This window comes from Podarcis vaucheri (assembly GCF_965113315.1).
Source record: "Podarcis vaucheri genome assembly, chromosome: 1".
In the NCBI taxonomy this organism is placed as follows: domain Eukaryota; kingdom Metazoa; phylum Chordata; class Lepidosauria; order Squamata; family Lacertidae; genus Podarcis; species Podarcis vaucheri.
This window is the reverse complement of record NC_138759.1, coordinates 45,935,908-45,949,570: the sequence shown is the minus strand read 5'-3', so window position 1 is coordinate 45,949,570 and position 13,663 is coordinate 45,935,908. Positions and strand designations below refer to the sequence as shown.

Here is a 13,663-nt window from a genome sequence, read left to right as displayed (position 1 = left end):
AACAACAATAGCACAGCCTTGCATCTAAGCACTTGTCTAATTGCCACTGGGATCAAGGAATTGCACACAGGTGAGTGAGCAGGCTAAGAAAAGAGAGGTGGAATTCTTGGTCTCTCATTTGCACCTGGCATAAAAACCAGGAAGGCCACCACCAGCAAGTCGTTGATGGAGGTAGGGTTCTCTCTGCCCCACTTCTTTCACCTCCCAGAAGCCTAGCTGAATTTTTCTCAGGCAAGTCACTTATTTACAAGGTTGCAGTAACAGTAATGCTCAAAAAGAACCAGTCTTTCTTCCCTTTGAGTCTTGAAGAAATTGTTGCTTTCGTTCAGATTTGTTACTCTCCTAATGTGATATTGCTAGTATGTCACAAGCAGGCAAGATATAACAATACAAGTGCCCTATTTCCCCCCTCAGTACTTTGCTGATATTGATGATGTGGAGTCTTGGATGCAGGAGCAACAAACCCTGCTAGCTAGCAAAGATTACGGGAAGGATGAATCCAGTGCAGAAGCTTTGTTGCATCGCCACTTTCGTTTGGAGAAAGAGATAGCTGCGTATTCTTCCGAAATAAACCACTTGGATGAGCAGGCTCATTCTGTAGCAAAGCAGGCTGCATCAGTGGTAGGTAGCCCTTATCCTATCTTTTTATCACATTTCTATTAAGTTACAGATCAGTTTGGCCCAAATATGGTTGCTATTGCTGATGAACCCAAATAAAACCAAAGCAGACGCAGACACAATTTGGTCTGTTAGACTGAATTAAACAATTCCTTTCATCTTCAGTTCCTGTGTTGTGATATTTCCCTCAAAACACCATTTTTTCTTTCTGTAGAATTGTGCCTTCAATCTTCTTATTTTTATGTTTACTCAATGTCCTAGAATTGTATGCTAATCAGCCTACTGTTGTCCCATAATATCTCATACTGACTTTGTAGAACGTGAAGTATTTGTATTTTAAACCACCTGAAAGCCCTATCCTCATAGAAGTAACTCAGATGAGGTAAAGTCGTTTTGAATATTTTGTGAAAACTGTCCTCACCAGCCAGCCTGGAAGTGCTGGAAAATTTCTTTGGGTGAAAATGATAGGAGCCATGGCCCAGTTTTGGGAGCTAATTGGAAGATGTAAAGTTCAGATTTAAATTTTTAACTCTGATAATGTGACTATTTGCTCTAAAACCGTGATAGCAATTTTGTAACATTCTCAGCTATTGTTCTCACATCTGTTGCTGTTTGAAAAATATTCTTTCAAATGCACACACAAAAGTGGCCTTGTCACATCTTAACTGCAGCCATTTTAGAGAATAGCCATTGTATTTCTACTGCAACGTCTGGTGGTTAATTCATTTTTAAAACTCAGAAACACTTTTAATTTGTTTGTTCCCAGGCTATTTAGAGATTCTGGGAATAGCAAAGTAAGATACAACATTCCTATAGTTGTAAAAGGTCTTTGCTATCTTCAGACCTTGCTATCCTAGATGCAACTTAGGCTATGTTCACATTACCATTTACTGTGGCTCCATTGCACTCCTACTGTTGATGCTTGAAGCCAAGAACACATGACACTGGCCACAATCCATATGTTATCCTGTAGTTTGATGTGTTTCCCTTCAAACCAGCTTCCATCTGATTTGAAAACATGAGCTGAGGTATGTACATTTGAGACAGCCATCATGTAAACACACATGAGAGCTTCATGAATAGGAGTTCAGGGGTGGTGGTGGTGCAAACAGGTCATGCACACTGGGGAGAGAAATCCCCACCCCCTCTCTGGTGCACACAGCAGTGTGCAAATGTCTAATGTGTACATGGACAGAAATCGGCATCTTAAGCTAAGGCTACGTATTGAAATAAAACTGAAAGTAAATTTAATTTGAACTTGTGAGCAATGCCAGTCTTAAAAACACAGAAGTCAGTTTTTTTGTATATTTCTTTTGACAGATGGTATCGGTGCCAACAGCAAACACAAAGATCCATGGCAGCACAGTCCAGAGGGTAACGAAAGCGCCAGCAAGTCTTTCTGTGTCGTGCATGTCTGCCCAAACTACGCCAACAAGTCCATTTGGCTCTGATCCTCATTTTGTTACAGAAAACATCTGGAAAGCTCAGAATAAGATTAATTTATTATATGAAAAACTGCAGACCATGGCTGAGGTATCAAGTTTTTCTCATAATATTTTGAGTTCTCCCTCTCTTTTTTAAAGACATAGAGTAATTGTTTATAGAATTGCATTGCAGCCTTTGGTTTCTGTTTTTTTGCTATCCTGGCTCCAGATATGAAAACTTAATGTAGCTTTTAGAGTTTACTCTGCAGAGGAGATACCAAGAATCCTGAAATGTGTTGCCGAAGACTGGTTTTTATATAACTGAATGTGCTAATTGCCCTATTGCAAAACCTCCAGGTGGGCAATATGTGAGAAACCTGACAAATTCTAAAAAACAGCATCCCTGCCAGTTTCCTCCAGTCATGAAGAAAACCAGGTCAAATGGAAAAGGCTGACTTTTTTAAAAAAAAATGCTCAGACTTATAGCAGGGAAATGTTTTAGGGCAACCACCAAGAATAGCTCTCTACAACAAATGGTGCTATTAACAAAGCGTTTCATGTCATTCTTAAATTCATCCATGAGTGAAGACAAATGTTTGGGTATGCTGGCCCAAGCCATTATATCCTGAGACTCTCTTCTCAGTTTCTCCTGAGAGAAGAATTTAATCTGAAATCTATGGACAGTAGCAGAATTTCAAATATATAATGACTCCCATCTTCCACATGTTTCACATTTGACAGTACTAATGCACAAATCTTGGCATAGGACTACACAAATAGCTAACTTTTGGTGATTTGTTGGTGCCTCAGCTCTGAATTTGTTTTTAATCTGTTACCCTCATATACTGCCTTTGTGTTGATATATTTGTATCAGAACATATTTATTCTCATACAGTGTTTGGATACTTATTCCTACAGCACAGGAGAAAAGAGTTAGAAGAAAGGATCCGACTCTATCAGTTCTACAGTTCCTGTGAAGAATTTCGGTCTTGGATGGATGACAAAGAGAAAATTGTCCAGACTATTCAGCCAGCAGCAGATAATGTGGAGACTATGCAGCATAAATACCAGGTGCTGTTTCCACCTACATTTTCCCTGGCATCCTTACTCAGAGTCATAATTTACTTCAGTCTGTCAGTCAGGGTTGAATTTAGAGGAACCATTTCTGATTTTAGGATAAAAACGACAGAGATATGTTATGGGGGGGGGGACTCCCAGCAACTGTCAAAAGCCTACAAGGTTAAATTGAGGGGGAAACAACCCTATTCATTTCAAATTCATTTTGTTGCAGTTCTAATACCTCATAAACAAGGCAGTATTAGGAGCACAGGCTAAACAATTAGCCCTAGAAATGGAGTTGTGCCTTTGACTTGCAAACCTACATAGTACATAGGTCCGTTTTATTGTTGATAACAATAGTTGTTCGGTAGTCAATTGCTATAAATATAGGCACTCTGGAAAATAATCACATGTGGGCCAAAATCCCAGGAGGGTGGTATTAGGCTGCTACCCCTGACCCATGCTGAAAACACTTGGATGGAGCAGAAGTTGAAGTGCGTTAAAACAGTATCAATAAACTCTGAGAAGATCAAGAGGTCTTGAATTGTTTTCGAACCGGGCTGAACTTCTCATTTTTCCAATCTTAAATCCAGTTCTCCACATTTCTGCATAAATGAATTTTTTTTCAGTGTTTTAGTGTGGATTTCTCTTAATAGACACATTTTTAAACCACTCTGAAATTTCCTGTTGGTATAAAACTGTTGTTTGTCAAAGTGTGGATTTTCAAAGGAAACATTATTTCACATCTCTTGCTCACTAAAAAAAGAATGTGGACTATCCACTTGTTTGCTTCTCAGAGTGTTAACAGGAACAACTAGGTAAAAGTGAAGCATCACACCACTGAAGTTAATGTGGGAAGTAAATTAAATCTGTTTGGGAAAGTAACCTGAAGATAATAACCTTGAGAGAACTTCCAGAGATGCCTGTCTGTAGTAGCAAAAACAGAAGTTGTGGCTTCTGAAAGACTAGGAAATTTATTATAGCATGGGCTTCAATTCACTTCATCATAGCTCAGCTGGCAGGGGTGTGGGGGTGGGGTGCCAGGTATAGGGGGAAGAGGGGGCTTCCCCAATATTTTTGGGCAAGGGGCAGTGTCTCTCCCCAAAAAATAAATATTGAGGGGGCTGCCAGGAGCCAGGCAGCAGCTGGAACAATAAATATTTTTGCTTTTGTCCTCTGCGCATCCTGCCCCCACCCAGCACACACCGGGTGGTGCCATGTGATGCATCATGTGGCTACGTCCCCTCAAAGGGGGGGTCAGCGCCCCTGGTGGGTGCTCACACACACAAATGTTGTAATCAGTGCATCAAACAGCAGGGAAATATTTAAAAAGTCCATGACCATTCTTTGTAAACCATTACATAAGCAAAATGACCATTCACAAAAGCAGCAGTTGGTGATCTCAGTTCACGCCTGATACCTGAGAAGTAAACACCCTATTCAGTTCTAATTCAGCAGTTTCATGCTAGAATTTCAAGGGGAGAGACCCTAGATACTGATGTGTAAAGCAGGTTACCAAAGATTCTTTTTGTTAGTTAAATTCTATAACTTCAAAGAGTTAAACAAGAAATTATTGCTGCTGTCTTTGTTGGTTTCTGTTATTCAGAGTTTTCTAACGGAATTGGCTACTGGGAAGAGACAACTGGATGAGATCAGTTGCTTAGCAGATATGTTTTCAAAGAGCAGTCCTGGAAAACAGAATGAGATTCATGTCTATCAGAAAGACATAAATGCGAGGTAAATGGTGGTTCATATATAGAGTTAACCCTGTGATGTCTAAAGGATAAGCTTTACTTTTAATGTAACTTCTGGTTTAGACATAGTGTTTTCTAGAAGGTGGTTGTTTTATTGATGAATTGTTAATTATTTTATTAAATTTAAGTTACAACTGTATTGTTCTTTTTGAGGTGCCTGTTTGCTTGCACAGACGAGAGCAGGCTACAAACTGAAACCACCATCGTGTTTTTCATAAGAATATGATACACATGTTGAGACACATTAACTTTAGAGTAAAATGTCCCTGAACATGTGCAGAGTTCCTTTCTCTCATCATAGTCCAACAGCATAGTCACCACTGCAGCAGCCTTATTTACGGTACTTTTTGGCTCTTAGGTGGGAGCGCTTGGAAGCACTAAAAGACGAGAAGGGCTCAATGCTGATTGGCGTGGCTGACGTGAAGACGTTCCTTCAGGATTGCCAGGACACTCAAGGGCTGCTACAAGACAAGATGGACCGCCTTGAGGACTTAGGACATGGGAACATGCCTACTGTTCTGTCGGCTGAGGCGCGCAAGCTGACAAACTTTGAGCGAGAGGTCTTAGTGCTGGAGAGAAAAATTGAATACCTGAAGAGTGTCGCCAAATCGTAAGAAACCAGCCCTTTGGTGCATTGTAGTCGGTCCTGGGGGCCCTGATTTCAGGGGGATTTAAAGTAAGAATAGGGAGATCTGGTGACTACTTTGGTAGGCGTGTATTCTGTTCTTGCTGGGTAGCAGCAAGAGTTGCTGTCTCTGGGTGCAGTAATGGCTTCCTTCCCTTTTTCAAACAGGTCTTCTACCTTATTGAATTATTAGGAACTTGGATCTAGTTTGGTTGTGGAGAATGAATAATCCACAGCGCTTGTGGTCATTGATAGGATTTAGAACATATCATACAATTCAACAACCCACAGGCACCCCCCAAAACACACACACATTAACTGTGTACATGGGAATTTGTAGAGAATCATGGTACATTTTAGGGAAGTTTTTAATGTCTGATGTTTTATTGTATTTTTAATATTTTCTTGGAAGCCACCCAAAGTGTGGCTGGGGAAACCCAGGCAGATGGGCAGAGTATTAGTATTATTATTATTATTATTATTATTATTATTATTATTATTATTATTGCTGCCCACGTTCAAAGCCCCATAGCATGCAGTATATGGTTCCCTCCTTTTCCTTTTGATGATGATAAGCATTCTGTCCCACCTTTCATCCAAGGAGCTGAGGGTAGCACTCAAGAGAAGGAAATGTTTTTGCTTTTCTCCAGCACATCCAACCAAATCTCCCAGCTGACATTCCTTGATGGATACCGGTGGAATACAGTTCAGGTCATAATGAACTTGATCTGAGCCCTAACACTAATTCAAAAATGTGTCTTGGCTTCATTATACAGGATCAAGGATACCAATCCCGCAGAGAGCAGGGCCATAACAGAACAGGTTGAAGATATGGAGGAGCTCCTGTTATTGCTAAAGTCAAAGGCAGATGAGAAGGGGAAGGCTTTGCAAGTAGCACAGGACCAACAAGCCTTCCTGCAAGACAGCCGTCGACTTCTGTGGTGGGCAGATGCCATGAGAGAGAAAATGGCCAGCGAGGAAATGGGGGTAGATGTGGCCTCTGCAGAGCTGCTGCTAAAGGAACACCAGGATTTGCTGAAAGAGATACACAGTCAAAACCACAGGTAAAGATCTTCTTCAAAGGTGTATGAGTGTGTACCAATTCCATATTTTGCAAGAGAGGCATATAAAAGAAGTCTGGAAAGGAGAAGACCCTGAAGTAGGGTAGCCTATATGGTGTCCTTCATACATTGTTGGACTACAATTCCCATCATGTCTGTGTTGGTTTGGTAAAAGGGGAAAATACTAGATATGGGTATAATGAAAAAGGAGAATTCCCTGGATGCCTAGATCCAGGTTTAGGGCAAGTACTCTTTGGTGAAAGAGCCTCAGCAGAGATTTAAAATCACAGAACGTGCAGCAAAGTAAAATGTGGAAATATAGCCTGTTGGGCCTTTAAAATACCCCTTCAAAGTTGCTTCCAAAGTCCCCCCACTTCCCTTAGAATAGAAAGAGACAACACACTGCATAAGTTAAAAATGGTTTCCTTCAAAGGTTTGCTTCAAACTCTTCAAAGGTCAGATTTGTGTGCTTTTCCATACAGCAACAAGAAAAGACAGGCAGAATAACTTAGGTTCCAATAAGTGGTAAATGTTTCTGCATCAGTTCTGTATCAGGAAGTTTTAAATGTTTGATGTTTTAGTATGTTCTGATATGTGCTGTGAGCTACCCAGAGTGGCTGGGGAAACCCAGCCAGATGGGTGGGATATAAATAATAAAATTATTGTTGTTGTTGTTGTTTTATTATTATTTATTATTAAAATTATTTGGCTGACGAATGAGTGATTTTAATCTCTGGAATACAGATGTTAGCAGAAGGAGTGCTATTTTTAATGTAAATAAGTTTATAGAGTTTTTAATTACCGGGTACATCAGCTTCTTGACACAGATGTGGCATATGCACACAATAAAGATTGATTTATTTGCATCAATGTTCAAAACTCCCATTGTTCTAGGTGCATTTTCAACAGGGAATTTCATTAGCGCAAGCAGTTTCTGAGCTCTGGGCACAGTAGCGTGCCTAAGATTTCAGATTAAAACTGCAGAATGGAAGGAAAGGAGGACCTTTTTCTGCCTCCCCACTTCCTGTTACCCCCTTAAGAATATTAGGGGGGTGGGCAAACCATGTGAAAATGAACATATTTTAGCTGCAGTTCATTCATTTTCAGTTTTGTATCCTTGTTATTAAAAATACACGCCTAGATGTTCTATTGTTGCACCCATAACCTAGGTTTAAGGTGCCATTTAGCTCCTAGCTTTTATATTTCAGTTTCTATCACTGATTTGCATAGAAACACAAAGATGGCTCGCTTAAGGCATGTGGTCTTAACTTGGAACAGCCAGCTTAGACCTCATTGGTGGTAGGGTGGAAATCAGAGAACAAAGAGTTTGGTAACCCTTCCTCCCAAGGTGATATGGTGTGACCTAGCTAAACCTGGCAGGACAGCTTACTCTATGGTCTTAACCCCCTCAGTGTTAACCATGTTGGTTATATGAGGCTAATTTATCCTACATCTTCACCAATTGTTCACCATGCTGGCTGCAACAGATGGAAGTTTTAGTCCAACGATATATGGAGGGCACCATGTTAATTAACCTTTGTCCCATAACATGTTTAGCACTCTTACATGGTACCAAATACTGTTCTACTTGGGAGGGAAGAGCATGAGACCTATGATGGGTATCCTTACTAAACTTCTGGTACTGTATGTGTATATTGCTATGTACATGTTTGAATTGAATGATATTTCAAGAGTTCATTGTATGAAAATAAGTTAGACTCATCAGCAAAATGACATTGAATATCATAACCAAATGCATACTTTATTTACATCATCAGTGCAAGCATTGTATTTAATTCAAATTCCAGAAACTTTAAAAACAGAGTTGTTTCCAACTAAGCTAAACTCAGAGTAGACACACTGAAATTAATGGACCAGACTAACTTTAGTCCACTTATTTTAATGGGTCTACTCTGAGTATGACTTAATTCGATACCACCCATGGTCTTTCCTCAGAAAACATCTTTTTATTGCTTTGTCCTTAATATAGCTATTTATAGATCACATTTCTGCAAGTTTCCAAAAACGAAAATTGAAGACTGAAAAAGTAACAGGTTTCCATGAATAAAGTACTGGTCATTAAAATAATTTATTCTTAAGGAAATATGCATTTTCTTGATGAAGATGTGGTTTTCACTTATGACAATAATACATGCCATTTTCGTGGAACTTTCACAGGTTTAAGCAGCTGCAAGAGTTGGGTCAGAAGATAATGGATGGCCCATTCAACACCAAGGCTTTGGAAATCTGTGAGTCTGTGCAAAAGCTTGCTCAGCAAAGGAATGAGCTAGATGAATTGTGGGTAAAGCGGCGCAAGAAGCTCCAGGAAGATGTTGAACTTCAGAAATTTAACAGAGAAATCAATGGCATCCATGCTGCTCTCTCGAGCCATGAGGCCTTTCTCCAAACTGATAATCTTGAGGTAAATACTTATCGCTACAAAGCTGATCATATTTAAATTCAGAGTAGAAGTTAGTAATTTGTATCTGAGGTAATAAATTATTGGTATAAAAATATTTTATAAAAACCTTTCATGCTACGTTGGATCTCATCCAATATTTAGAGTTAGGATGAGATATAAAAATACCACAACAAATACAAAACACACTTGGTTTTTTGCAGTTTAATCTTGCATATATCTGAGAATGGGGATCATTAAGCCATGCTATTAATCGTCCCCCACTAAAAAAAACCTCAATGTTCTCCTCTGCAGAAAACTGAGACAGCATTTATATATGTATTTTTATATACATCTGTTATACACGCATGAGTTGTATGAGTAGAGAAAATTCCTTGGTTTCAATGATGATGTGTTCTGATATCATGGAACACCTTGTAGTGAGACATTAGCAAAGCCTAAGTTAGTCTAACTGGAAAAACCTAGGCATGTTCACTGACAAGTTTATTGTGAAGGCTGCTTGCTTGCACAATGAAGAAGGCTGAGTTAGAAGATATGCCAGAGATAGTGGCTGTGTTTGAACGTCATGTAAGCAATGGTTTATTGGGGTGAGAATTAATTTAGCTCAGCACTGGGCCTGTATACCCCTCTTCCCCTTCCGTTTCCTGACACAACTGAAAGTAAGAGATCAGAAACTTTTTCTTCTGTTTTTGATTCACCACAGTTTGCCATGTGCTCTGAACCCAACAAAATGTGGTTAACCTTAATTATGGTTTATTTGAAACTTTAAACCATGGTTTATGAAGTTACCTTGTTTCAATTAACTAAGGTTTACATTAACCACAGGTTAGGCTTTTAATATAATGCTGAACTTAGGTTAATCAGAAAGAAAATGAAATGTTCTAGTCTCCTGATTACGGCTGCGCCAGAGGAAGAGAGGGGTCTATGGACGGCCTCAGCCCTAGACTTGCCTTGGTTTGTTGCCATCAAAATAAGCTATAGTATATTATGACTTAAAACATATCTGATGCCATCTCCGAAACTGCTGTAAGAATAATGAAGTTGTGAATTTTAATCTGTTTTAGTAATTTGACTTCTGGTAAACTGTTTTGAGGTTTTTTACATGATCAAACAGTGTATAAATATTATGAAATAGATAAAATGATAAATGAAGGAATAAATATACTTGCACCGTGATGTGGGATTAGGGCTAATTTGAACATCCGTACCCCACCTCCTGGACTTCTCAGTGTTTGGTTGGATTCTAGGGAGGTTGGGAATCTACCCAAAGATCAGGAGAATACAATGGACATGCAGTGCAGAGGAAGGAGAAAGTGAAAATTCAGAATGAGAGGATGTTTACTAATTGAAGAGAAGGCTGAGGGCAATCTTTCAATTCCCCCTGTCTCCTTAACATTAAGAAAAGGCAAACGGCTGCATTCAACAACCTGCTGCCAACCGAATGGTACTGGGAATGTTGTGATGTTGGAGCATAGTTCTTGGGAACATCTTACGTGGGACATGATGACCATCTCCATGGACAGTCTTGCATCCTCACATATCAACGTTCTCAGCACCATTTGCAAACCTACTGCTGAATGCTAAATCACCTGACCACCTCATCCCTCTGTAAATCCTCCACCCACTCAAAAGTGCTTTGATTTTTGTAGGAATCTGCCAAGTTCACAGAAGTTCTCATCACACCTTCATTTGAAGGTTGAAGGTCCAGTGAATGTGGGAGGTGGGGTCGTGCTCAGCCAACGTGGGGTGTGGTCATGCTTGTTTTCCATATCTTCAGGACCACGTTGGTTCTATTCAGAGCCTCCTGAAGCGGCATGAGGATTTTGAACGAGTGCTACTGGTGCTGAAAAAGCGAGTAAATGCAGTCAATGAGCATGGATATCAGCTGGTGGAAAGGGGCCATTTTGCTTCTGACACGTACGTATTTGATTTTCATTTTTCATTTATTTAGATCTGGAAGACAGGAAAGACCAAGGCCTATTCATGCATGATATTAAGAAATACATTAGAATGCCCTTTACATTTTTTGTGTCATGTATTAATGCCATTAGATTTTATTCCTTTGTAAAAGGAATTTATACAGCATTAGCCTGCCTTCCTTTAGCCAGAAAAATCCAAATGTCTTATACTGAATAGCAGAGTAAGCTGTGGATTAATTTGAGTTAGATATTCAGCTATCCTAAACTGCCACAACACCCTGTAGATCAGTCTACTAAGGTACAAAGAGATGAAATGTTTTACCAACTTTGCAAATTATTTCTGATAGAGCTCCTTGCCCACAACCCATGTAATACCTTTTGGAGAAGTTGAATCTCCTCTTATTTCATTTACAGGATTGAGGAGAGAATGGCTGCCATACGAGAGAGATGGAAATTGCTAATTAATAATAATGAACAGAGGAAGAAGAGGCTACTAGCTTCTCTTCTATTACAGGTTAGAGGGCAGTGTATCATAAACCATATGTAGAGAGATTGGAAGGGGTTTGCTTGTTTGCTTTGTTTGTTTGCTTGCTTGCTTGCTTGCTTGCTTACCTAGGTTGGGTATTCTCCAGTTCAGGAGTACCTAACATGGTGGCTTCCTTTTGTTTTGGACTACAACTCCTATGATCTCCAGCTGTCATGGCCAAGGTCAGGGGTGATGGCAGCTGTAGTTCATGACATCAGATTATATAGTGGTTTGCAACCAGTGTGTTGTGACACCCTGGGGTCCCTTGAATGATGGTCAGTTAGTGCTGCGGGCAACACAGGCCTTTGTCCCTCTTTCCTTCCCTCCCTCCTGTTGCAGCAGCCCTGGCTACAAGCTCCCCAGGTGAATGGTGCTTCTGGGCCTGGCCCTGTGGGGCAGGGTGAGGAGGCACCTCTCTTTGGGGCAGGGGGAGCAGTTCAAAGACCAGGTGCAACGACAGCAGCTGCCCGGAGGGCTCCCAAGAGAGGGGAGAGGCAAGGAGGCTCAGGGAACACTCCACAAGGGAGGGTGTTCAAAAAGCTCTGCAGGCAAGGGGTGACATAACTGGGCTCCCGAGCCCCACATGGGTGCCGCAGAAAGAATGGGAGCAAAGAATGGTCAAGGGAGCCATGGACTCAAAAAGGTTGAAAAACCTCTGGATTATAATATTCAGAAAGAGCATATAGTTTATCCTAGAATGTGGCTGGAGTAACACATATTTAAAAGCTTCCCCACAAAAAAAATGACCTGCATGTAGACACTAGCATATCAGGGAGAAGGTTAGGCCTGGATACTGGTCTTTGACATGTTTGCTTTCCACAGCAGATCATTTTTTGACGCAGGGGAACATTGGGTATTGTGACCATTCACTGGTGTTCTAAAGTGTAACCTGAAGAGTTCACCTGGGACCTGTTTTAAAGGATGGGTATATTGTTCTTAAGCTTTCTTTGCAGGGAGTGTGCCACTTTTGTATTCTGCATTGGCATGAAATAAATGCTGGTGATGTTTATAGCAGACTTTAATACGTTAAGGGATAAGAGGCATTGTGGATCAGCAGGGACATATTATCACACCAAGTTCTTGAGGGATTGGCCCAAGTTTGCCTTTAATGCCCACTTCATCATATATTCCAACTTTCTGATAAGAGAGGGTTCACCTAACCTTCTCTAAAAAGAGTATTTTTACCAGTATGCAGCTGTAGGAGAAATTTCAAAATAAGAATCAACCATAATGTTTTTCTGTGCTGTGACTGCAAAGGGTCGGGTTCACAGGAACATCCCAGAATGTGACATTAAACGTTGTAATTGAATACACACTATGTTTAATGCATTTTTGTTTTTATTGTGTTATCTGTAAATATATGTTTTAATGTATCAATATGTACATGGGGAAAAAAGAGATTTAATGCAATTGTAGGAGTTCACTCACGACACTGCTGAGCTCTTGATGTGGATGGAGGAGAAATACAAGATAGCATCAGATGAGTCCTACCGTGAGCCAACAAACATACTACGGAAGCTCAAAAAGCATGAAGCTGCAGAACAAGAAATGATGGCCAATAAGAAGCATTATGTGGAGCTGATGGTGGTAAGGCTGGTCTCATGGAGACATATTGATAGCCAACAATTCCTTGTTTGATTAGAACATTTCAAATTTAAGTAAAACAGTTCTGTGCATATTTCTGGATTCTAATAGCAAACAATCAGGCCTGTGCTCACATGCACAGCACACAGCACTGGATCTGGAATTCTGTGTTTCTGAAAAGCTAGTATTAAATTTTTGTTTTTAAATTAAATTTCTAATATTAAAACTGAAAACGTGTTGGCGCTTTCTGCAGAAGCATAAAACTAGGCTTTCAGGGGAAGCAAAGTACAGAGCCTCAAAGAACTGTGCATATCAAGTATATTGCTTACTTTGCTGTTTGTAATATCACTTGAGATGCTTGCATATAACACTAAAAAGCAGAAATTGAATTTTAAGAATAAAAGAGTCTAGTAGCACAACAGTTACAGCTATGTATTAGGAAGAATGTTCTAAGCAAGTGTTTGTTTGTATGTATGCATGCATGCACTTCCCCATCATATGGTGTTAAGAGATGTCAAAGTTCATGCAAAAGAATGATGGGAAGCAGAGTTTTCTTACAGCAAAACAGATGAAAACAACACACTGCCCTTAAGTTCAGCTTGAATTTCAGCCTTCTGAAATCAGGGTCACCAATGTACAGCATTCTTGGTTTGTTCAGTGACTGGCTAGTGAGC

General features: G+C 40.0%; 1 protein-coding gene across 2 annotated transcripts in view; it reads left to right on the top strand.

Moving 5' to 3' along the window:
- The window catches only part of SPTBN5 (spectrin beta, non-erythrocytic 5), a 107,684-nt gene that overhangs the window by 19,158 nt on the left and 74,863 nt on the right, over window positions 1–13,663 (top strand). For both annotated transcript variants that reach the window (XM_082239075.1, XM_082239076.1), the window contains exons 12-21: window positions 415–621; window positions 1,939–2,151; window positions 2,961–3,113; window positions 4,708–4,838; window positions 5,214–5,465; window positions 6,257–6,544; window positions 8,720–8,963; window positions 10,738–10,877; window positions 11,294–11,393; window positions 12,822–12,992. In XM_082239075.1, the coding sequence (XP_082095201.1) occupies window positions 415–621; window positions 1,939–2,151; window positions 2,961–3,113; window positions 4,708–4,838; window positions 5,214–5,465; window positions 6,257–6,544; window positions 8,720–8,963; window positions 10,738–10,877; window positions 11,294–11,393; window positions 12,822–12,992 (1,899 nt within the window). The remainder of the gene's footprint in view (window positions 1–414; window positions 622–1,938; window positions 2,152–2,960; window positions 3,114–4,707; window positions 4,839–5,213; window positions 5,466–6,256; window positions 6,545–8,719; window positions 8,964–10,737; window positions 10,878–11,293; window positions 11,394–12,821; window positions 12,993–13,663) is intronic.